The sequence below is a fragment of the Struthio camelus genome, chromosome 4 (genome assembly GCF_040807025.1).
Source record: "Struthio camelus isolate bStrCam1 chromosome 4, bStrCam1.hap1, whole genome shotgun sequence".
NCBI lineage: Eukaryota > Metazoa > Chordata > Aves > Struthioniformes > Struthionidae > Struthio > Struthio camelus.
Genome location: NC_090945.1, coordinates 77,653,431 through 77,680,325, shown reverse-complemented (window position 1 = coordinate 77,680,325; position 26,895 = coordinate 77,653,431). Strand labels below are relative to the sequence as shown.

The 26,895-nt window shown below is 36.1% G+C and overlaps 1 protein-coding gene across 1 annotated transcript in view; it reads right to left on the bottom strand.

Moving 5' to 3' along the window:
* POLN (DNA polymerase nu) overlaps positions 1–26,895 on the bottom strand; it is a 121,338-nt gene that overhangs the window by 49,875 nt on the left and 44,568 nt on the right. The window contains exons 16-18 of the mRNA XM_068943556.1: positions 13,028–13,085; positions 11,882–11,959; positions 11,313–11,427 (exon numbers count right to left, since the gene is read on the bottom strand). Of these exons, the coding sequence (XP_068799657.1) occupies positions 11,313–11,427; positions 11,882–11,959; positions 13,028–13,085 (251 nt within the window). The remainder of the gene's footprint in view (positions 1–11,312; positions 11,428–11,881; positions 11,960–13,027; positions 13,086–26,895) is intronic.

The window sequence follows — 26,895 nt, the reverse complement described above, 5'->3', positions numbered from 1 at the left end:
CCCAAATAACTTCTGACTAATGCAGACTCTTTTCAAGAGCTTGTTGACAATATTTTCATAAAGCTAATACAGAAGAACAAATTAATCATATCAGTTTAAAGAGCACTTAGTTACAAATGCGACTTTTGCTTCTGTAAAATCTGTGTATTTGAATCTTGATCAACTGGCCATTGTTGTTGCTATTTAACATCAGCCTTGAATTTAAGTCTTAGAGTTTGTATTAGTCTTTTCAGCTCTTTCATCTCAAGCCTAATATTTATAGTTGAAAGTAACACCAATACAAGGGAGCAGGCAGCTTAACTGAATTCAATGCTTGCTGCACTATGCAAAGTAACCTAAAAACAGATGGAGTTTGCCAAAGATGAATCTTTAATCTACTTGATATAAAGATGCATAAGATAGGTATGGGGAAGTGTGTATGTGTGTGTGTATATATATATATATATACACACACATACACACACACTATATATATATGTATATACTTAGTTGGCCTACCGCCAAGCATTTGTGCATATTGGACCTTATCTTTCTCAAACAGATCCAGTACACTATCTTATTGTATAATTCAACCCATGATGACCTATTTTGATTTAATTCAGGAATCTCCAAAACACCTCTGCTTACTTCCTGTGTTCTTCACAACTGAGCAAGGTATCAACAGACAGAGCTATCGTCAGGAAGTGTCCTGAATTGCCAAGTGGCTGGAAAAACAAGAGTCCCTATTTCACCATATTTCCTGCAGGACCAAGTGCAAATGTACAACAGCTTGGCTCACCTTGCTGTTGCTAGACACAGTCAGTTCATTGAGTTCCCTACTGTTGGCAGGTTGTAGTGAAATAGGATTTCCCCACTTCTTGGAAGAAGATAGTCTGCAAAGAACAAAAAAAAAAACAACCCTTTCTGCACTGGCATCTTTTTATTCAAATCTGGTTGAACTTCCCTTTTTTTTTTTTTTTTTTTTAAAAAAAAAAAGGGCATTTGTCCTTCCCATGCAGTAATAGCAAGCAGTTCTGTGCTTGCGTCCTTTCTAGGCTTTTTCTTAAGTTGTTCCCAAAATTAACATGTCTCTCTCTTACCAAAGAGGTTCACAATAGGTATTACCCTCATCCGAGCCACACATTAGCTAAGAAAAGTTGGACTTTCATATTCAGTACATTTTGTTAACAGTTCCCAAGACCATTGGGTAACAAGTGTTCAAGGCTCCTCTCATTTTGGCAAGGGTTACATCATGTAAGTGAAAGACACTTTGATGTCTTAAGGTGTCAGCCAACCAAGCCCCTGCTATAAACATTGAAAGAAATGTTTTTCAACATTAGGGGTAAAGAATTTTACAAATCCCTTGGAATTCCATAATAGATATTGCACTTTCTCGTTTGAGATACTAGCTGCCATCGCCACAATGAACTAATGTCCTTTCTTTTTGCATCCATTTTTTGAACTCTCTGAAGGCCATGTAGTGAGCCAGAGTGAGCAATTGTTACGTCCAGCATTTGATTACAGCACATAAAGTCAGTATCTGGAAGGAAGGACATACATTCATGCTGTTCTCCATTATCAGATAGAAGAAAGCACTAATAGCATGAATATGAGGAAATAGATGAGAGATGAGAGGAGGGAATCTTTTGGGGTTTGGATTTTACAAAACTTAGATCTCAAAGTGAAACAGTAGAAACTGGACCACTGTTAAATCCTCCAGCCTTCTTTCAAACTTAGCCTTGAGCATAAGCATTGTGCACAACTGACAGTCACAAATCCTTCTTTTATTGGTATAATCAAAGAAAATATCATCCTTAAAGAGTATCTACTAATTACCCTATTACTAATTCACCATTAGCTGTTAATGTGTACAGGTTAAATTATAGTTTAGAGGTAAAAAAAAATAATAGCTTAAAAAGAATGTCTGTTTTAATACTGGAATGGTAGCAGTTCTCAGAATTTTTAGGTATTTCTCTTTTAAGTATGTATTATATATTGAACTGTACTAGAAATATTCTTCTACTTCATAGTAGTGAATACTTCGTAAGGATTTTTAATCGATTCTATTAAAATTTCTGCACCCTCTTACTTTTCAGCTCCAGAACGTAAGGAAAAATTCATTGCATACCGGTAAACTTTTGATTTGTTCCCCGATTCATATACTAGAATTTCCGAAGTGAGAAGAGTTACAGCGTACAACTGCCAAAATATTGTAAGTCACAACTGTCCAATCTTATCTGCACAGGGATGTTTTCTGAGGCATAGATCAACATGGATTTCATTACATTGGATCTACATGGTTCAACAGACAACCTATGACACTGCATATATTACAAAAGATGCCGAGGTCACTAATCACCACACGGAAAAGTTTGCACCTGGGGACAATTATCTTTGTGCTCCCACAGAAATTAAAATATGCATTTTATAGTAGTGACAGATTTATGCTTGCAATTAGATCATACAGTAAACAACTTACTGAGGGGCCTTACACATTGCTCCCCTTCTCAGATAGTATGTGTAGCTTAGAGAAAAGGGGTGAATACCTCAAAAGGCATCATTTAATAACATTCCTAGTTTAACTTTCTACTGATTTAATCTCAGAAAGATATTGTAGTCAAGAAAATTTTCCTTATTTCATCTATCAATATGGTTCCTAGAGACTCTATAAACGAGTTGGATATTCCTATACTTAAATTTCTGGATATGGAAGTACTGGAGTTCCACTTCAGTCCATTCGTAACTAACCTATTTAGAGGGTCTTTTTCTCTGAAACTCTTGTTTTATGAGGACACATAGTCTAAATGTTTTGACACCTTAACTCATAGTCACGACCTAGACAGGGCAAAATATTTTTTTTAAATCTGCTAGGATATTTGTGACATAAACACATCTAAGTAGAAACTATCTAAGCAGATTAAAGGCCTCAAACATACCCGTAATATCTTCTTGGTGCCTACACATAGTGGAACCATTCACTAGATGCAAAGCGCAACCCAGTAATGATTTTGTACAGACTAAAACATAAAGCAGATACCTGAAGCTGCACTCACCCACTCAGTTTTAAAGACTTGGCCATCAGGGTGATGCTCACCTCAGAGCAGCAACTTTGCATTCACTTTTTGGCCAACTCTCCTTTCTCCGTGGTCTCTCACAAATCTATCTTGGCAATTCCACAATGTCTAATTCCTAGACCAAATCAAACAAATGGATGTGGATGCCTAAATTCAAAATTGTGAACCAATCCCTTTCACCCTGCTTAGTGGTCCCCTAATTCTGGATGAGCTTAACTCTCTGGGTACCTGCACTTCCTTCCTGGAAGTTCAGCAGGCTCCTGAAATTCTACACTGTGCACATGCTCACCATAGACCCACTCTGAGCATTTCTCTCCCACCTGACCTCTGCTGGGATTCCTGAAGGACCCAGCCTAGGAGGTGTGATCTGATTAAGTGATTCATAATGATAGCATCTAACCCCATATAAAATGTAACTGCATTAAGGTTTGGGTTTGTTGGCTTTTTCTTAATATAGGGTGAAGGGAGTACCACCTTGGCATACTTGCCTAGGTACTGAGCGACAGCAACTCAGTTCTCTCTTAGCTTGATGGGATTCACATCCACACCTCTACCTCACAGCCACATACAATCAAAGCATAAACTAATTGCCAGGCCACAGGCTAGGTTTGACATCCTCCAAGAACACGTGGATCATTTGTGAACTGCTGTGCCACAAGAAATGCACAACTAATGAGTCCAGAAGGAAGGCAAACATGAAAGAACTCACTACTCCATTTAGGGTACTCAGCTGGGAGTGGTAAATCTTTGGCTCTTGTCCATGTAGCTACTACTAACATTAAATAGCACTAAACAGTCACTAAGTAAAAAACAGAAATAATCCCCAAAATGGGACTGAAACACAGAAAACCATTTCCAACTGAATACTCTAAGCAGCACGCAATAGAATCATAGAGAATCACAGGATCATAAAAATATGGCTGTGAGGTAGACTTAGAAGGCATCTCAATTATCCTTGGAAATATTTGTCTAACTGGCTCATTCCATCTAGTGATGAAAATTCCACAGCCTTCCTAGGTAACCTATTGCCATATTTAACTACCTTTGCCATTCAAGAGCTTTCTTTAACATTAACTGAAACCTCTCTTACAGCAGTGTAAGCCCATTATGCTTTGTTCTATTTCCAGCCAACATAAAGAATTTTATATCTGCAGCAACCTTTCTATACTTGAAGATTTTTATCATGTTTCTCCCAAAGCATATTTTCTCTCACCTAAACAAATCCAATTATTTGAACTTTGCAATTTTTGCTACACAGAATCTCAGTGTCAACAAAACTGAAGGGTGGGATAGGGAAATACTCATATAAAGTCTAACCTTGTGCTGTATTTTCCTGGGAGGACAGAGATGTAGATTTGAATATTCCCAGGACAAAAAAGGTTTAAGCAAGGTCTTCAAGTACCTAGCTATTACAGAAAAGCTGAGCACCACAGCCACATGAAAAGAATGAATCCGGCTGATTCACTCTTCAAAGAGCGAATCAAAGAATGAATCAAAAAGAACACTTATGAGCGACTATCTTCAGGTATGGGCTTTGAATAACTACTCTCTGGCTGTCCTTGGCATCCTGTTTCAGCTTTCCAAGAAGTTCAAATACAAACTTCCGTGATAAGAATTTCCCATTAGCTTCTCTTAGATGTTTTTGTGGTCAGCATGGTTTTTTTTTTCCCCCTTGAGATGCACTCTTTGGCACTGTTTAGGGAGCTTGGACACCCAACACTGGGTTTTGCATTCTATTTCAGGCTCAGAAACGTAAAACATAGGAAGTACAATTGATTTGCAGATATCAAAGATGATGTCTGCACTGCGCATTGGAACGTAGTGAAGGCTTATAATGATTAAGCTAGTTACAGAACCGTAAATAGTGTAGTTGCATTTGTATGGCACTGAACTTTCAGCTAGTCACCACTGGGACCCAGGATGGTAATATATGTGGCACTATGCTGTGCTGGGTGCAGCTAAATTCATCACTGCTGGGGATCTTCAGTGCTCTAAGATAAACACTAAAGAAGAGGGAAAGGATTTATCCATACATTTGAAGAACAGCAAAAACCAGACAATAATTTGCTTGAGTCATAGGAACTCTGAAACAGTACCATCCCAATTTAAGAAAGCACTCAGGCAAGAAAGTATGGATCATTCAGGTAGGACAATACCACATATTTATTGTGTGCTTAAGTGCTTAGCCATATTAAGATTTCTGTCCTGTATTTTGACCAAATATGGCCGATACTAAAATATATTGTGACAGAGCAACACCAATCTACTGAGATGAGTGATAAAAGAACAATCTGAAAGAAAGACTATTACTAATTTCAAAAAATTGCAAAGATCACCTAAAAGCTTGTAAACTTGCTTTTCAACTTCTATCTTTGAAAGTGATTTTAAGATATTTATTGATCTATCTAGTTATAGATTTTTACTGTATTCAAATCTTAGCATTTTACTGTCTTAAAATTTTAAGTTATGCTTTCTTTTTCCTCTTATCAATAGCATTTTAAACAAAAATTATTTATTATTCATTTTATTGTGGGAAAAGCTAGGTTAAAAGAAGTGAGAGTAATTTTATTCTGAGATTTGTTGTCACTTAGATCTCTTATGGCAGTTGGATCTTTTGGCTGGTCAGACAGCTGCCAAGACAGCTCTCATCATCTTCAGCACTCTGGTGACAGTTCTGCTCTTCCAAAGGAATGTAACTGTCATAGGACATCATGACAACATAACACAAGGTGATCTTGCAGGTAGCTGGGATCAGTTATATGACGAGTTTTCAAAAGTAGAAGCAAGCCTTTAAACTTTACTGTATGTTCAGTAGTAAACAGATCAATGTAATGGATTCCTGGTATTCTAGTAACAGAAGGTGTTGACCTATCATTTGAAGCTTATTCTTAAAAGACCTTAACACAGTACTCACCATAAGATAATACAGGTAAAAGGATAGGATAATCATTACAGATAGGATAGGAAAAGGGTAGGAATAGTACTGATCACACATAAATGGACTTTAATGTTCACTCATACCAGCTTAGTTTTAGCTGGATTAACTATAAGTTAGATGACTAGGAAATATATCGGAGGTTCAAGACAGAGATGTGACTTAGTGCAAAATGGCCAATAAACAACATTTTTATGTTATTTAGATTAAGCTGTTGTATCATATCTGATTATCCTAATCTGTTTAAGATATTTTTGTTTTAGTGATGAAGATAATAAATGAGGGAGCAGGCAACAAGATAGCATTGCTCTGACCTTGCTCTGTGTTCATATGGAGGTTCCCATCTACAGATGCTCTGAAACCTCCCTGAAATTTGGTCTCTGAGCTTAGATAAAATAAGGAAAATTTCTCAACCAATAGGTTAATTACCTATTAGTGCTCTCCACAATAATCTTTGAGTATCATTTCTTCTTACATTTATTTTTGTGTTCGTTTTTTAACCACCACATACAAAGAATAAATACCTTCAGAAAATTTCCTCTTGAAAATTGAGATTTGTGGTAATTTTTGTTCCCCAAAATCAAAATAATTTTCATATATGTCCACCAGCAAGACTCTTCTCTATTTCTCTTTCTGCCTGTAGATCGACTACGAAGTAAGCTGTCAGGGGGCAGGAATTCTAGAGAGGAAAGGCAGGAACTCCAAAAGCCTTAATTTTGTACCACCACAACTTGGCTGTCCTAACTTTAACATTATTTTACTTATGTTTCTTCTGGACAAAAAGTGTATCTTCCTCTTCCCATATGCAAATCAAACTCATTAAGTCTGTAATCAAATCTTACATTTCTAGCATGAAGTTTACTTGGTTCATAGTTACAAGTATCTTAAAGGCAACTACACAATAATTTATTTAGGTTTTAAAATTATTGTATGTTTAAGACACAGTAAATAATAAAATAAGACTTAGCACTTACATCTTAATGTTTCAGAGATCTACCCTGTAGAAATTGGAATTCTTTGAGATGCTTTTGTCCTAGAAGTTATACTGTACTTGTGTAAGCGTCATAACCACAGGTCTGGATCTTTTGGAGTACAAACAACATAGTCTTGTCCAACGTTCTGAGGGCATTCTGAGGGAAGGGTGAAACAAGCCCAGCTTCTACTCAGTTTTTTGAGAAAATGAGAAGCCACTCTGCTAGGGAAAGACACTAGGTCACAAGGTCCATGCAGAAAAAGCACCTGAAAGTCTCAATCATGAAGCATGAGATTACACAGAAATGTGTGTAAGCCGGGTTAACATCAACCTCCCAAAGACTTTTATCTTAATAGCAATTTCAAGACAGTCCCGTCAAACAGAACATGCAATACTTAAAAACTATTTGAGGGCATTTATAGCAAACAGTTGAGCATAATGCAGGGAAGCCCAAGTTGTGGAGGCTGCATTACTTCTGAAACCGGCCATCTCTGAAAGCTAGCTATAGGAGTACACCACCAAAGCTAACTAACTGGTCTTGCAGAGAGGACTGCTTATCAGCTGGGTTTATTAGGTTGGGTAACGGTGTTGCACATGACGGAGCTTTAACATCTGAGTTAGCACCTCCATTCAGCATTCTGTTGTGATGTGTAAATACACAGTTTGGGTTCGTGCATGCTTGTGCATCCACACCAACCAGTGAAGATGCCGTAAGAATAACACGTAATAGAAACACAGACCTACCAGGTTTCCAAGAGGGACATACCTTCAAGGTGCCAGAGACAAACTGAGTCGTGGCAGAGCATGCCAAACGAAATCAAGAAAGGAAAGCCTTCATACGTAAGAGATGCTAATTCAATCAGAAACTCACATAGCTAATCTTTCTGCAGAAGCTGCCCACCATATGCATTTGCTGTCAAACACTAAAAAGTCTGTAAAGGTTTTTCAAAATATTTGATTTCAGAAAGAAAGCTTTAGCCTAAAGGACAGCTAAGCAGTAGGGTTAAGTTTCAGTGGGGGAGCCATGAAACTAAGAAAAAAAAATTTGTTAAGTGAATAAACTGGTATAAATTTTGGTAGAACTCTGAGATTGGCTTCACTTTTATGTTGTCCAATAATATGAATATTTTTTACTATTTATGATTTAATATTTATTAGTCTAAGGATTTGTGGATGCAGAAAACTGCTAAAAGATACCAGCTGACATGCATTCAGAAGCTGGAATGCTATCAGACACTGATATCAACTTAAATTTTTTCTTCTAAGAGGGAGCTTGAGAAACTAACGTATTCTTTATAGATTCCTCTTAGACAAAAACTTCCTTGGTCAAGGTTTTCCAGTCATCTGTGATGTGTTAGAAAAGATTTATAATTAGCAGCACTGTGTGATTTTTTTCAAACAGAATAAAAGATTTGGCATATCAGTTGTGCTTTACCAGCTGCGTGAAGTTTAAAGCCTCAGAACCAAGACCCAGTGCAAATCAGGAGACAAACAGGAGATAACAGGAGTTTGTTGTTTGTTTCGTTCTCCCTTCCCCTGACTGTTTTTAATTCCTATGGTGGAAAAAAGGAAATCAACCAAGATAAAGTTAATGAACTAACTATTTATACTAAAGGTACTGTGTATCAATAGAAGGACACTATACCACTGTAAACTCCCATCACCATGAAAGACGGTTGAGGCAGTTTGGGTCTGAGGTGGAAGCTTGCAGGACAGTTGTGCTGCTTCCAACAGAAACAACTAGCTAAAGAATTTCCAGTTATGCACAAGGGCCAGAAATGTATGCAAAGTAACAGTAAAAGACAAATGAATTTGTAGTATTATTGCAATATTAGAGAAGAGGAAACTAAAACCAAAAAAGACCAAGTGATTCCAAAAATCAAGCAAAGTCGGGGCAGAGCAAGGACTGGAAGACAGTCCCATCCTTGGCACAGAATCCATTCTAATAGTTCATTTGGATCATTCAAGTTACTTACACTGGTTTAGGGTTCAGAGTTAAGTATTGTTTTACAGCTTAAAATCTTGTGCATCTAATTTCAACTACTTCAGTTTATTCTGTGCAAACTATACAAGACGACTTCTAAACACACGTATATGTGATTATTCAGCATTCTTTTTTAAAGCAATGTGTATTTGTACAGTTGCTATAGTACACAACAACCAAATCCCATATCTTCAGACTTTTGCTGTGTTCTGATAATTAGATAGTTATTTTATCTAGCAGATATTTTTGTTTGCCAACTATTTATACTGGCTACACTCAAAAAAGAACATATACAGCCTTTTCCCTGAACTGCTTGTCTTTGCACTACTTAAAATGCCTACAAATGAGCTGGCCACCCAGACATACTTTGTACTTGTGAGAAGTACACACTTTTAACATGTGATTGATCTTATTTACACAGAGAACATCAAAAATAGGTCAAATTAATCTCTCCATTTACTATATAGGAAATATAGGTATATCGCAGATGCCCGAGCTTAGATGAGATGAATCCCACCCTTCATGTTTCTGTAATTAATAGCAGTCATATAATACATATAATAGAAAGTTACTTCCAAGCATTAGTTTTCCTGAAGCTTAAAAGAAGAGACAGCAGCTCTTTGCAGAATCATTATGTAATGATTTTGTAGACACATCATGACACTTCTGTCTGATAAAAATATTTGCCTGTAATATTTCATTAAATTTAAAGTTACTGTGTAGCAACTATAAGAAGTTGGCAGCTGCCAAGAGCTGTGAGTTTGCTGAATAGAACAATATTTCTGGAGCCTTGCCCAGAGCTGAGACAAAATTTGACTCATATTCATGCATACATTCGCAAAATACTTCCAAACTAAAACAAGGATTTAACTCCAGCACGAGGTTCTAGTGATATCATGTCAGAGCTAAGGATTGATTATAATATCAATAGAAGCCTCTAAGTGACTCTAAAGAGCTACGGCGATCTTTCCATAGCTATATTCTTTGGGATGTTTGTGACCTTGAGTTCTGTCCTCTCAGACTGCACATGCCTCAAGCCCTGATTCAGTTGTTGGTAGGAGAACAATTATAATTTCAGTACATTTTGCTTCTTCTTCTACTTCAGAATATATTAGCAAATACTGCAGCGAGTAAGAAATACTGTGTTTGGGAAGGTTATGCCTGCAAAAATTTAGAAACTGTAGAAATTGAACTGTGCTAGATCAAGACTAATGAATTCAGCACCTCTATTTTTGCTTTCTTTTCACAGCTAACGAGCTTCCAACACAAAACAGGGACAAAGGATTTAAAAAAAAAAAAAGAGAGTGACAAAAACAATGAAAGTATATAGAAAACACATGAGATGTACATAATATGATTCTCAAACGCTTATATGTTGCAGCATTTTATTCAATCTTTGTCTGACTTGTCTGTTCAAACTATAAACTTCTGGAGACCTGCCATGTCTCTTAATGAATGCCTCTGCATTTTCTAGTACAAGGGAAGTCCCAATCTCATCTGAGTTTTTTAGGCATCACAATGGTACAAGAAGCAATAAGAAATACCTCCAAACAGCTATGCAACTAATATTCTTTCTTTTTTGATAGTTGATCCTTCCATTTGCTGTCTCATGAGCTTTGTAAACGATAATAATCAACTAATGATTAGTTAACAATAATTAACAAATGAGCAGCATCTTCACACTATGGCTGTAAGCTTTCAAGAAGGAGAGCGTATGTAGGTAGATTGCTCTTGCCTTAGAGTCCACTATTGTAGGTTTCTCTCTTTATTAGTTGGGTAAAGGAGCTAAGAACTATTTTTTTTAAATGACTGAAGCATCGTGCTTTTTGCAAGTATGCCACCATCCACCAGAAGATGCAAGTACTAACCCTACGAATTCAGAGGAATCCCATGAGCTCTAGTATCTCTGCTTCTTCTAGATATGTAATTTGATTCCAAAACCTTCTCTGGATAAGCAAGCAGATTTCAAAAATGCTTGTATTTTTACTGAGAGAGCTTGTTCTACAATCTTTCAGCTTGATAACCTATTTAACTGCTGATCTAGTATTTTAAAAAGTGTTGGTGAATACGAATACAGTGTGAAAGTATCAGTATACACTTCATAATAAATTATACCCTCAGTTTTAGTCACAAGGCTCATATTGGTCAGCTGGATTATAATATTTTGACATGCAGTAATTATGACAGCAGTGAATGGCTCAGAAAGACAGAGGAGGAAATCTAATTCCCAGTGCTGAAATAGCATTTGATTAACAATAACCACTGTAACAAAACATTGTCTTTTATTACCACTATGGAGTAATAAAATAATTCAAGTTATTCTTGTTATTTTGTCTAATTAATATCCAATACAATATTTTCTCTTACCACTGAGAAGCCAGTGTGGTAAAGATATCAGCGGTTTCAGGTTCTTGGAACAGTTTCAAAAGTTCTGGATCAGATGACAGGTCAGCAAGGATCCTTAGTTCAATATGGGAAAAATCTAGCAAATAGAGTGTTAAAATAAATCTCTTGCTCTAAAATAAAAATGTATCTGCATTTGAACCAAACTTTCACAAATGAAAGTGCAAGCCTAGACCATTCAGTCATTTCCTCTTGCTCAACAAAAACAGATGCCCATAAAAAGCTTCTCCTTAAGAAGTTATAGTTCAGCTACAGATCACAAGATGCCTGATTCCTTCATTATCTTCAGGTGTCAATTAGCTTATTAGCTCTTTTTTTCTACAAGCTCCTAATGGCATGGCTTACGTGTCAACTACCTTTAGGACGTTAGTCTGAAACACAAAAAGGAGTATACCTCATACAACATTATTAATCATTTAATGTGGAATTTGACAGCCTTGCAATATGTAATGTCATGCAAAAGAAAATGGAAGGAGAGATCACGAAACTGAGAATACTAATATGTATGAGAACAGTAACAACAGTTACCTTACCTGCTGCTAAAAATGTATATCCTTTGTTTGAAACAAATAATGTTCTTGGAGAAATGGTTACTATTTCCTCTTCTTTTCCTAGAGAGGAGACAAACATAACAGTAGTCCCAAACCCCAATCCAAAAATGCTGACATAGAAAGGTATGGTTGTTTGGAAGGCAATGGAATTCAGCTGCTCAATGATTACTGACAGCTGATAGCATAATAGTGGGAAAAATAAGCATGTCTTGACACACTTGGAAAACTTGGAAATATATTTTTGAGAAGCACATATTATCTATAAGATCATTAATGAATCTGATCAGACAACTCCCAGATAGGCCTATGTGCTGCAGAATGTACAGTGCTACAGTTTACACAGCCGCTGCTCACATAACTTTTCTAATTAAAAGATACTTACAAAAATCAAATGGGCAGACAAAATAAAACTGCTGTCAAAGTTTTTTATTGCCTCAGACTCCCCTTTTATGATCTGTACAATAATGTCTAACAGAGGGACTGAGTAGCTGTGAAATGGCAAAGCCACCCTCATCTAAGAGCCAAGTATTGCAAATGAGCAGCATCTCCGCACTATGGCTGTAAGGCTTTCAAGAAGGAGAGTTTGTGTAAACCACCCTTATATTAGAGTCCACTACTGTGGGTTGCTCCCTTTATTACTTGGGCAATGCTCTTCTAGGTTTTGTTTTGCTTCTCTCTGAGTCATCTCTGCTGAGACCCACTTCCTTAATCAAACACAACGCTTCTGACCAACTGTTGGTGCTTAGTTGCGAGTTCAATCAAAATGACCCAACTTAACTCCTCAGGAAAAGCTTTATGAGCTGAATGCACACAAAACAGTCCGTAGGATGCTTAGTAAAGTTAAGATGCATAAGTTTTCCTCTGGAAAAAGGAACAGTGAGATAGTCCAGGGGAATAGAAAATCTAACAATTTATGAGTATTTAGATCAGTGCTGAAGCAGCAACCTTCTCAAGGGAAAAAACAGCAGTTAAGTAATTGGTTTAAATGCTAATGTATAACTGTGCATCAATGATCTGTTCTTTCATGTTGGAGCTACTGGTCTGTTTTAAGATACAACATTTTATCATATAACTCAGTAAAATAATTAGATAAATTTGCCTTTTCAAGTTAATAAAAACTTAATTTACCTTTTATGTACTGTTTCTTTATAACTCTAACTGGATGTTTAGAGATACCTTGAATGTTCTATAAATAAGAAGAACCAAAATGCTTAGTAAGTGAAAATTTAGGAAAACTGGTTTATGAACAGTTTATAAGAATAAAAACATTAGTGAAACTAATGTCATATAATAAATAAGATTAACAACCTTGCCTTTCAAAAGAAAATATCACACTTCCGTTTTCCGAATATTTGTTCTTCCTTGATTTTCGGGAACTTATGAGAATTATTTGTCACCGTCAGACTTCAAAAAACCTAATTTATGGAGCCTAAAGAACATACTGAGTAACCCAAAAGAAGGTCATTTTCTTTTAACTTGAATCTTTTGGATATGGTGGCAGAAATCTGTGCATTACTTTCAAGCAAATAATACATCCGAACACTACCTTAAGCTATGGGAACAGAATCTTCTCCAGAAGCTTTTCTAACATCTATCTTTCCCTTTTTGAAATGTGTGATAAAATATAGAAGGAGCTATTTATTAAGTACAGCACATCAGCTAAGGTTAAAAGTAAGAACTAAGTTTATTAATGAACATAATTCTGGACTAAGTATAACAGATTACTAGACTTTATTTCTAATGATCTGGGTTCATTTATCTTCAGCAAAGCAAGAAACGTTGCACAGTAGCTTCCGCTATTTTGTGTCATTATACCTCATCATCTAGAAAGGTGGCACATGACAAGAGATAACGCGTTTCAAGCTCAATTTTCATAATTCCATGCAATTAATTTGCAGATGCTTCAGGAATTAGATGAACATACTAATATTATGTAATACTTATGAACTGAGGAATTGGGAATAGTGATATATAATTTCCAAATGAGGATGATCACCTTCTATGTAATTTTGAACACAAAATCATTATTTTTAACTTAGGAGGGATGCAATCAAACTGCAAAAGCTATTGAAATTAAAAGGGAAGTATTTTATCAACATTTAAAGTGGAATTAAAAGAATAACCCCCCCCCAAAACAAAACAAGATCATTTCCACATTTTACAACATTTTACAATAGATCATTTCTAGTCTTAGCATCACTGTTAAAGTGCCACAATATATTAAAGCTGAACCTCTGCCACAGCACCACACACAGAATGATAGGACACTACCATATAATATACATCCCATTTTCACAGTGCAAGAAAATTAGGAACACGTCTCTCAAATCATCAGTAGCTTGATACAGAAAAAATAACGTCTTGAATATTTTATTCTTCAGTTTCTAGTAACATTTAAGAACACAGCTGTGTCAGTGGTCATTGTAATGCCATAGCCCACACTTTATGATATATAGCTATTTAACCTGTGCACAGAACTAACATTTCCATTGGACTATCTGATGGGGAGGATCAGTGCTTGTCAGTATGAATAACATGCAATTTAAGTGGCCAAAAAAGCTAACAGGCTCTCAGGACTTGAGAAAATTAAGTCATTTACTATGTGCCTGGACATGAACGTGGGAGCCTAATTTCCCTTATTTTTTAAAAATTTTGTCATAATGTTTTAATTCTGATTTCAGTCAGAATTGGGATCACTTAAGAGACCATTTTACAGCCTTTTCATTGGCCTCTGTATTGGTATTGACATTTACTTAATAAGATAACCTTCAACATGGGTTAAAGTACTGTTTAAAGTTACTCCCACAAATTATTGCTTCTTAACTCTTTAGTTTCAAAAGCTTGAACAAAGTGAAATGGACAAAAATTTATTTCAAAAATCTATCTTACAATGGTAAAATAAATCACTATGTTGCTGTCTTGTTTTCATTGACAGCATATGCAGGAAGCCTGCTTCAGGAAAATTTTAAACCATTTTTAGAAGCGTTACTAATAATTCTGAAAAATGTTATTATATAAAGTACAAAAATGTACTTTCATTTGTAAATTAGTTAACAACTCATCTTTTAAATAAATCTTCAGAAAATAAGTAATTTAAAGAAACATGTGCCCTTGTGCCAAGGAAGGCTAACAGCATCCTGGGCTACATTAGGAACTGCTTCCTCTGTGCTCAGCCCTGCTGAGGCCTCACCTGGAGTACTGTGTCCAGTTCTGGGCTCCCCTGTACAAGAGAGACATAGACATACTGGAGCCAGTCCAGTAAAGGGCCACAAAGGTGATTAAGGGCTTGAGCATGACATACAAGGAGAGGCTCAGAGAGCTGGTATTGTTTAGCCTCAGGAAGAGAAGCTTTGGGGGTATTTTATCAACGTATATAAATGAGAGGGTGTAAAGAAGATTGAGCCAGACTCTTCTCAGTGATGCCCAGCAAAAGGACAAGAGGCAATGGGCACAAATTGAAATACAAGAAATTCCATTTAAACATAAGAAAACATTTTTTTATTGTGAGGGTGGTTGAACACTGGAACAGGTTGCCCAGAGAGGCTCTGGAGTCTCCATCCTTGGAAACATTCAAAACCCAGCTGGACACAGTCCCGGGAAACCTGAGCTAGCGGACCCTGCTTTGAGCAGGAGGGCTGGACTAGCCAACCTCTAGAGGTCCCTTCCAACCTCAGCTATTTTGTGATTCCATGATTCTGTTTTTAGAGGACATTACTATAACTGATTTCTTTATCCCAGTGCCAACCCATTGTCTTCTCCGTACTTCACACGATCTCTGACTGAGCTAGAATCGAAGCACTCAATGGAATGAGACAATGGAAAGCCATAGAAACTCTGGTTTCATTCCCAAGCAAGACTTTTATATGAAATACACTTGTAGCATAACACCATAATAAAGAAAGACAGAAATATTTCCTGCAGAAATTAGCACTCAGTTGGCACATCATATCTTAGAATGCAAGCTCTGAGGCAAGCTCTCTTTTCTTTTAAAATAAAAAAAATTAAAAAGTGAGAAACAACCATACTACAAGGCATTAGAACGAAAAAAGCCCTCTGAGGTAAAATATGACTTGAGCAGCACAGAAGCAAGGATAAAGCAAAATCAAATTCTTATATGCAAGTGATCAATTTTACCATTGTGCATCTTTTTTCTATACCATTTGTTAAGTCTAACTAAAACTCTTTTCCTTTCTGAACATACTCTAGCCAAGCACTGAATGCATTAAGGTCACTTTGAATATAACAAACAGACTGGCTCTTTCTCCTGGGTCTCCAAAGCTGACACCTTTTTTTGACAGTTGGACCTGCCATGCAGGGACCTGATGCTCAGAATTAATTCCTCATCCCCTGTAAAAATTCAGTTACTCAAATGCATTTTCCCGGCATCCAGTAGGTTGTCAGATCTCTGTTTTTCAGCTAAACTTTTCAAAAAGCATCATGCTGGAAAAGCAAAGAGCATAGGCATGATAAAAAATTTTTTACCATGGACTATTAAAGTTGTAGATTCCTGATGTCGACTCCGGATGTCTTCTCGCTTACCCCCATATTCCAGTTTTATTGATCCTATAATCCATCCTTAATGATCCTGATGTATTCCTTACTTTAGTGTTCCCATACAGCTTACCAATCTTTTCTTGGTTCTGAAAACACCTTTATTAAAAGCTGTTCTACTTTTGTCCCTTGTACCGGATGAAGACAGTCTAGATTCTTGCCTCTGCTGCTAGCTTCTGTATATAGAGCCATTCAGAAACAATGGCAGACTTTATTTCAGCAAGGAGACTCACAAAGACAAAACTGATGGACTCTTGATGGCTCTATTAAAGCCTCACAACATAGCTTTCTCATAAGGCATTCAACTCTTGCAAAAAGGATGCTCTAATGCCCAAGACAAGTTGTGAAAAAAAATTTGTGTTTCTGTATCAATCTAGGGCCTATTTTAGAAACTTTATTTGAAATTAAGAACAGAGATTAAGCTTATTCATTGCAATAAGTGTAGCCATTCAAAAATGTACAAGTATGAATGTGTCATCATCAGGGAAGCTCAGAAACAGCCAAGGAGTTAGATAGAACAGATATAAGGAAGCAGGTAGCCTTTTCCCTTAGAGTTGTTGGCTATATTAGGTAAAGCTATAATGCACATCCTTCCTGATGCAGAGACTAATCCACCAGCTATTACAGTGAGGCATGATGTCAAACTCTACAGCAAAATAACAGATAATAGTGTGATTAATATTGTTTTACTGAGGCTATCAATATCAGTAAAAAGCAAATTCTAGTTGCACTTCTTATATGCAAGAATATTTACTGGGTTTGTGATCTTGTCAGATTCAATTACTCTAATAGAGCCTGCTTCAGGAATTCTTCTTTTTTCCCTAATACTTAGGAAAGGAAAACACAGATTTTCTTTCCTGTTTGAAGAAAGCTCATAGTAGAGAAATTCTAGTTTTATCTCATGAACTGTATGTACCCTTCTAGCAAAAATGTAAGCATTAAGAAAAAAAATGCCAGAGCTTCTCTTAATAGCATCTTCTCCAGAAAGTTTATGAAAATAATTAGGACACACCTGTTCTCTTTGAACAAAAACTTAACTCTACAAAATGTAACTCAAAATAATGTTTTAAATCTATGGCATCTATTTGATGTCCAGCATTGTATTGCTTCTGGAGCTGTACAGACCACCATTTCTTACAATGATAATAGATTGGTGGATGATGACTCCTTTGAGTTTTATATTCCATATCCAAAAAGTTACTTTTTATTCTTGCAGTATTTTTCCCTCTTTTTTTATGCTTCTTTAAAATTTCTCACTCCTTGTCCTTTTTTTCAATTGTCTTTTCTTGCTCTAAGTGGGTCTGCATATATTGGGAACCCTGCGGGGATAATTTGTGCTCTCATAGCTCAGTTAATTACTCAGAGAAGAAATGTAAGCACAGGTTCAGGGAGCTACTCCCTTAATCTTCAACACTCTGCTTGCTCCTTTGTAAAAGACCAAAGCTGCTGGAGGAATCATGAGGAAAACTGCAGATTGCCTAGGATAGTATTCTTGCAAATGAAGAACAATGAGACTTTGAATCTTGAGGGCACCTTCAACCTCAATTCACTCAATTTAACTGGCACCTCCAAAGTTGATGGCAAGGCACCCATGAGAAATTACACAGCGGAAATATGAAAAATTTGATGATTCATCTTTTGGAAAATTCAGATGTTCAGTTATTGTCCACAGTGGAATCTATTACTGCAAAGGAATAAACAGTTATTTTGTGTTAAGATTTCTACATGAGAAATAATTTCAAGATAGTTTGAAGCTCTTATTTTTTAAACTACATCATGTAGCTCAGTAGAGAAAATATGAAAATGAACAAGGTCACCATAGCAATACCAGAGTTTCATACACACATGTATATGCATTCCCAGGCACATCTTAACCTGTGAGCAATTGCCACCTAGTGGCTAGTTAAAAATTAAAGACACATATTTTCCTTGACAAAACCACAGAATCATATGGTATCAGAAAAATAGAATCATGATGACAAATATTCCTTAATTTTTGGTACGAGATAATGTTTTTCAGCAACTTCAGATGATTCAAAGGTAATGAAGTTGGATATACAACACTCTCCTCTCTTCTCTCCTATCAGCACAGAACTATCAAGGTTCTACATCTGTCAGTCAAGTATGAGACTTGACCTACCACTTTATGATAAGCTCAAGAAGCTTTCGGAGTGAATATAAGATGAGGAATAAAAAAAAAAAAAAAGGGTGACTAAAAATACTGACTTTTGTCTTTAGATAGTTGACCATGAGAAAAGAATAGTTTATTTGACTACCTATGACTAATCCCCTTTTGCTATATTCTTTCAAATTTAGATTCTGTAAGTGACCTCAGGTAATAATGGCAAAGCATAACATGAAGAAGGACTAGATGAACGATTTTCAAAATAACAAAAAATATTCAACCTTAACAACTTAGTGGTTTGACATGTTCTGGGACAAATTATTTTGACAAATCATAGGTTCAGCCCAGAGGCTTGGTTATATACTGAGAGATAACTAACGTCTGCACAGCAAGCAACAGCGTATATACTTGGCCATTCATGCATCTTACAAAGAGACAGACTGCTTATACATAGAATATATTCAATCACCTGTTTTATTTCATATTCCTAATAGACAATGATACTCAGAACGTAAGCTCAGTTAAATTAGTGTTTATTAGTATAGCAGGCTCTTAAACTCTGAGATGCAGGATGTACTCCAAAAAGATACGATTTGTTTTTGGTGAAAAAACAGTGCTAAGGCATAGAAGTAACAACCTTCCGAGTATCAGCTAAAGCTAGTAAATATAGTATTAGTTGTATACCAGCTGTATACTCTAACTTTAGAGTAAGTAGTTTGAAGGGAGTATTGCCCAAAGGTACAAATATTGGACCTTTAGCCACCTGGAAGATGACAAGGTTTCCAGACTGAAGGAATTTATTTTCAAAAGAAAATACGTAACATAAGGGTGCCCTATATAAGGATAAAATTTAGCATCCTAAAACATGATTGTTCCACATACTGAGGAATTTACTGAGCATATGTAAGCAGGGAATCCCTCTTGAGGGCTACAAAAGCCTGTGAACAGGAGCCTGACTGAAAGAACTAAAGGGAATCGAAATAGTCAGTGCGTCTTTCCTCACAGCAAGAAGTGGTGATTCCTGATTCAATAGCGCTTCAAACTCTGACAGGAACCTAAGCCCTCTAGAAAAACTCTCTTTTAGGTTTTTAAGAGTTCTTCACTGTCCACAATGTTAGAATTAAGGACCAGCAAACTGAACAGGTCCTTAAACTATGAGTTCTTGTCTAAGAGCCACAGCCAACAGATGATCATGATAATGCTGGAGAACTCAGGACAACAAGGCCACGTGGGAGTCAGCCAGGTGACTCTCTGTCCTCTTCCACCTATTTTCAGTGACCCTCATACTTGCAGCTATCTATCTGTGTTCCAAACTTGGGAGAACACATCCATCTACAAAACTCTTAGGTCAAATTTCCTGAGGTTTTCTGAAAGGATGCTGAAGAAACTAAATTGGCATATTTGTCACCGTTCGGCACATAAAAAAAGAACTGCCAATAGAGAAAGTTGACTATAAGAGGGATGTAGAGCCGCAGAGATCCTTTCCCTGAAATTTTTTAGGAAGCCAATGACGAAGCTTTTGAAAAGCCATACTGTCGGAAAACTGGACACTCAAGAAGAAATGGCGCTGGCTGTAACTAACATTTGATCTTCTCCTGCAAACCCTTTTGGTTTCATAAGCCTTTTTTTTTTCCATTCTTTTTTTCCCCTCTCTTTTTCATTTTTTGTCATGTCAGAATTCTTGGCCCTTTTGAAGTCATTTTTCCCGACTAAAAGACAGGATGGGAGAAGAACAACATGTGGCAAAATAAACTAGAACTCACTGAAGAACTGAACAGGAAATTTAAAGCAATTGTTTGAAACAGTGAAGAACAAGTGCATGTAGCAATGCTGTGAGTATAATAAAACAGATTTTATAGAGAGCATAAGAGGCCTTTCTGAATAATACCTTCTCAAACTGACTGTTCTTTTCAATTTTTTTAAAGCGTCAATGGATCGAAATAATCTAAAATATACTAGAAGAGCAGCCTACAAAATGGGAAGAAAATTGGAAAAATCTTTAAGTATATTCCTCTATCAGACATGTAATTTGCAAAAGTAATTTAAATTTGTTATATTAAAACATGAATTTTTATAATCACCATAATGCGCTACTTTTATAATTCTAGCTTTATAATTATTCATGTCTATCATAAAGCTGTTTATTTTTGCCTTTTACTTTGATTTCTCTTAATGGAGAAAAAAGAGAGGTCCCCAAGCTGGGAAACTAAAACTTGTTATTCATGGCAACAATGACAGAAGAGGTTTGATACAAACATAAATCAGATGGATAACATGTAATCTAATTCAGATCTCAGTTAAGTTTCCCTAGATTGTTCGATAGTAGAAAGACAGTAGAAAACGACAAACCCAGTTTCCCTAGTGTATCTACAGCCCTGATGGGAAGATGAAAGAAAGTATTAGTCCTTTCTTGCTAAAGGGGCTTATTCCTGCTTCTTCCTGTTACATCTAGTCTTTTTTGTGAACCTGAGATTAAGATAATTCATTCTAACATACCAGAAGTGCATGATTACAGCCTGAATTATCCCTCTTTGATGTGCTGAAATGGAAGGAGATTGGATAGACTGTTGGAGGAATGCATGCTTCATAGTCTCTTAAAACTAAGTATTTTCAGATTGTAAAAAATGACAACAGAAGACAACAATTTAAAAACAGAAAAATGTTAAGAAATATTTGTTGTTAAAACTGAACTTGGAGTAACTGAACTTCTGAAGCATAAGGATAAGTATGTCACAACTAATTGTAGCTTTGCTATGTGGGATGGAAATCGTAATACCTTTTCTTCTGCAGTTAAGTCCTGATTCCTTGTTCACTGATAGGCTTTGAACCTAAGAAACAGTCTTTCTTTTTGAACATGCTGCAAAGCAAAAAGTAGCAGACAGAGTGAACAGGGATGGCCAAACTGCTCTGAGAAAAATAAGTTTGGACTCATCATAGTAAATGGCACAATCATTCTAAAGATAGTTAAATTTTGTCCTTATGAATATGATAAGTAGCCTTCACAAAATTCTAATTTCAAAACGTTCAGCTTGTGCTTCTTTCAAATATAGATATTCACTATGAAGGCTTGACAGATGTTTAAAAAAAAAGAAGCTAATCAAAAAAGCTGCTAGCATATGAAATGCAAAGCAATATTTTTTTTAAAATGAACTTTTAACAGTACATTCCTAATTCAGTAATGTTTCATGTTTATGATGAATGTGATAAAACGCTACAAAGAAAAAATATGTATTCAAACTATACAGGCAATTCGCTCACAAGGAAAGAAACTTCTAGATAATATAAGTTGTCTAATACATATATATTTTTCAAACAATAGAAAAATCACAGCTTCATCTTGTGATTCCTTTCAGAGCATCAGAGGAATATCACTATGCTAAAAAAAATACACTAACTTTATGTAACTAAAGTAAGGTACAAAAGAACAGATGTGAACTGAACCAATAACTGTGGTTAGTTGAACTTAAAGTCACACTAAAGTCTGTACCTCCTGAAAATAAAACTGTAGTGGCTCTTTTCAGTAATAAATCATTTTGGTTTCTTCTATAGAGTCAGAATCTCTTAAAGAGGTAATGGAGCAGGAGTGTAAAAGCAGCTTTCCTCTTTTTGAAGCTTTATAAAGTATACGGACTGAAGACAAAAAAAGTACAAAAATCTTTCACATCATAGAAAGCTACTCCTGCTTGACTTCTAAGTTAATGATGCAGTAAAATATGAAACACCTATCAGACAAGAAGCAAATATCCTATATTAAAGAATTTTTAAAGAGCGGCAAGAAAAAAGAGTTGAGGCACATCTAGCACAGTAAAAGCTACATGTTTTTAGCCAGTTTTAGAAGTTTTATAAGTTCTGTTTAAATTTATATTCTACCTGGTGCTTCTGAGTTCTTGCTGGTACTTCAGAATAGCAGGAAAACTTTAAAATAATGCATCATAGCCGAGACCTTTGGAGCTTAACTTCTTTGCATTCAATCTGTTGTTTCTTTGATAAATGTAACAGTCCCCTGTTGTTTATACTACATGCATTTAATGATGCAGTGATTACCAGTAATGTTTCTAGTCTACTTTGTGATTTGTGTGATAAAAATCTTATCTTATGGTATACAATACTGTGTTAGATTTATATCAACTAAAAAAAACCAGCATATTTTTAAGAGTTTTCATCAGCAAGGGCTAATTGGTCTTAGCTGGCTAGAAATATCAATATTACAAATATTGATATTATAAAAAAAATTCAATTATGAACCTGCAAGAAGCCAATTTCTGGGTTGTACTAGCACTGGATTTGAAAACAAGATATTCCTGTTGTTGGGTATATTGAATCTTGTTGAAAATAGTGAATCTTACTGAGAAAATTTCCAGCTAACAAACTGTCCAAGCAAGAGCATAGAGAACAGAACCTTGTTTTATCTTTCCAAGTAGTGGGATGAAACAGTTCTAGAGGTAAGCATCCAATAGGACTTTGGGCTTCAACCACCTCTGAAAAAAAAAAAAAAACAATTTATTTTTGGCTAGTGAGGGAAAACTCACTTGCTGAAAAACAAAATAATAAAATGAAAAAAACCATAATCCTGCATGGAGCAGAAATTCAATTTTTTTGTGATAGAAGGCATACGGTGACATGGTGATTTCAGCAGTGAAGATGCCCAAGTAATCCACTGGAACACTCTATGAGTAAGAGACTACTTCTTGCAAAGGAATGCCACAACACGAGGATGTGTCCATTTTCTGCTTGACTTAAAGCTGCTTTTAAACTCATCCTACTTTGAAGTTCTCCCTGAAGACGAGGTAAAGGAATGATTAGAGGAGTAGAGGAGCTCTCCCCTGCTAACAGCAAACCCAGTGATTCCATGCTGAAGTAAGGGCAGGAGGCCTGAAGTTGGAACGGCACATGCAAGCTGGTCCTAGTCCTGGTCACCAACCCTGAAGAAGCACTTGATGCTAAAGACACTGTAAGCAGTATAACAGCGTTGAGCTTTGTATGGAATACTAGAAATTCAGGTTCTCTGAAATCCGAGTATCTAAAAAAACATGCATTTTCCCTGTGTTATTCTGTAAACCTTCCCACAGGAAAACAAAGCACCAGTCTTGATGGTGACATGAGAACAGTACCAACAGGCCTGTACCTCAGATAATGTCTGTAACAGAAACAAAAGGGAATAGATTCTGGTCTCTAGCCCTTAGGACATGTATCACAGCATGGCTCACATCTCTTCTCATAAATATTCTATTTTGTCCATATCGTCTTTTCGGAAAAGGCTCTGACACATTCTATCATTTGAATCAGGCCCAGATGCTGTCTTGGAGAGTGCTAGCTCAGCAGAGTGTGTGCTAACAATTACATACTACGCACAATAACGTGAATGGGCTTGAGCCTGCCCTTGGCCCTGCTGTGTCTGTTAATAAAGATGAGACCTTGGTGGACCAAAGAGCGGTAGCAAAATGTGGTGGATTTCAATTTTCAAAGCAGCATCAGAATCTGCATACTGTTTCCTTACACCTTCTGCAATATTCACTCCAGTCAGAATTTGAACACACTAGTTTTAGACTTAGGATTACAGTGAATTCTCCATGGGAATTCTAGCTCTATTTCTCCTACAGAAATAAGTCTCCTTTTTTTGTTGAAGGACTCATTTTATTAGTTCTCCTCATTCCAAAACTATCATACTCCTCACAAAAAACAAATTTGGCAGCTAGAAGAACAAGCTAAAACAACTCACTTCTGAGAGCTTGTGAGACAATAGATTACTTTTTGAATTGTCCTCTCACAATATAGGAAATATTCAATGACTGGAGACTTAAAAGAGTGCATTTCTAAAAATCCCACTACTGGAATACTTTGTATTAAAAAAAAAAAAAAATCTTTAAGTAGAACTTCTAATAACTCAGTCCCCTCACAAGAGGTACCAACAGACAACTTCTGTAAGAAATAGGCATACGATTATTTCCAATAATATAAAAATGATAGAAGATTTACTACATATTGCTGAAGATACACTTTTTGAGCAACTGCCTTACCAATGAGGACAATGAAAATGAACTCAGTCAGGAGATGGGCTCTATCAATTCTCAAATTCCTTAGCAAGAAGGTACAAGAATCTCAGTGGATACTAAGAAATGGCATTCTCCAGCATAAGAAACATCTGCTTAGCCTGGAGTTGAAATGTGTTTGGACTAACACTGGAAGAATAAAGATCGTGATTATAGATAGCATTAAAATTACCTCACCTAAAAAAGCTTCTAATTTGCAAAGCAGTGAAACGCATGTAGATAGCTAGAAACCACTCCGGTTGACCGAAGATCATGCTAATTTTGTTTCTTGTTAGCCATTTGCTCCAGTCATATTCATGTTAGAGAAAAAAAATGCAGTAACACCAACTATACTTCACTATGAATTTCTAAAAGGTGATCAGCACAGAGTTTTGGCTTCTACTTGCAGACCTTCTACCTCTGCATGACTGGCAGAGGCCACTCCAGGGACAAAACGAATCAGCATACACCCAACCACCTTAATGAAGCCAACTCAACCGCAATAGGTGCTCAAGTGCAGGTAATTTAATTTACAGATGCTGTACTGAAAAGTAGTATCTTAGAATGTTAATGTAGCAAAGAGAAGTGTACGGTGCCATTATCTTTCCAACACAGGGGATCTTCACAGGAACTTTTTTCTCTGTTTTCTAGAGGTCTAAGCTTCTCTGAGGAGCTTTTTGTCAGCAACTAAAGGAGAGAGAAGGAGGAATTCAGCCTCCACAGTGAATATTGCATAATGTGCTAAAAATACTTTAGCTCGTATTACCCAGAGCTGTATAGAAGCTTTCATTTTTCAGCTGTTAATTTTAATTGCTCTTTACATTTCTGTGCTGATGTTTAGTTTGTAGAAGAAATAATGACAGACTCCATAGCTATGCTGTATTATGCAAGCATTTTTGATGCTGATTTCTGTGTAGAAGCAGTTTTATATCGACTTCACATTATCTTTCTTTCCTTAAATACTACACAAAACATAATTATACATACAAAGACAATCTTAAATAGAAGAGAGGTTATCTACATGATTGAACTCCTCCTATCACTATAGAATTACAGCTCAGATGATGCTCCAAGCTTTACTGACCTAAATGGAAAATACTGTGCTATAAAATGCAGTCTATGCATTGGATACACTAAATTCACCATAAGATTCACAAATATGTTATATGAACGTGTTATACAAACCTACTGCAATGTTGACGTAATGTAAATTTGTAACAGCAGCAATTGAACTAAAGTCTTGTCAACATACTCACTCATGCACTTATAAGTGAAATTTCACTATATCACAAAACAAAACACTGGGAGAAGTGAGGAAGAAAGAGAGGAAACGGGGAATTTGTCTCTCCAGTGTGGTAAATACAGCTTCTTTACAAATGCCAAAAATTTTGCTAAAATATACCTCTAAAAATAAAGTAACAATACAAGAGATTGTAAAACCAGCAAAAGTCTGAATATACACAAAATGAGATACTATTTTAGTGGTATTAGTGCATTTATAATCAGTATGTGACTGAATAGTATTGCAAGAAATATATTAAAAAGAAACACTGTAAAAAAGAAAAACATGTTCTGAATGCACAAGATACTCAAAGAAGACAGACTGACCACAATAAACAGCATGCATGCTCTGACTTTCTCTATGAACATATCAACACATCTGAGTAACATGTTGTTTGTATAGACTAGAAAAAACCACAATGAATTGCTTTAATGAAAAGGACCAAGAAAATGCATAGGCAAAAAAAGTTCACTTTCTCATCACGTTAAGATTATCTTAAAAATGTATGATTTTGGGGAAGCCTATGTCAGAGCATGCTTACCTAAAAAAGCTTTCGTTAACTTAGATGATAATAAAGAAGATTTTTGACCGGACATTTCAAATGATCCTGGAATACGTCTGACTGACTTGTCAGTAGACCCAGTGTTTTCCAATAAACACAGTTCAAAAAAATTATAGAAAATACAATCAAGTAAGATCAATATAAACGTAAGAACCATGCAGTAGCACTGTCTGTCCATTTCATGTCATGATTCACCTCAGTAAGATAGCACATGAAAACAAATTTTAAAAAAAACAGTGCAGTTTTACAAGCAACCAAGGCATTAGGTCATTTCTGCCAAAAAAGGAGATCTCACCACATCTCTGCTCTCAGAGACAGTGTCTGGCTCCTTACCTTGCATCAGCTCTGAAACCTGTCAGACTCTTCTAAGAGCTGTGAAGGAAACGGACAGGGGAAGCAGGACACCTTTCAGCAGCAGCGAGCTGCTGTACAAATTTGAAATACCTT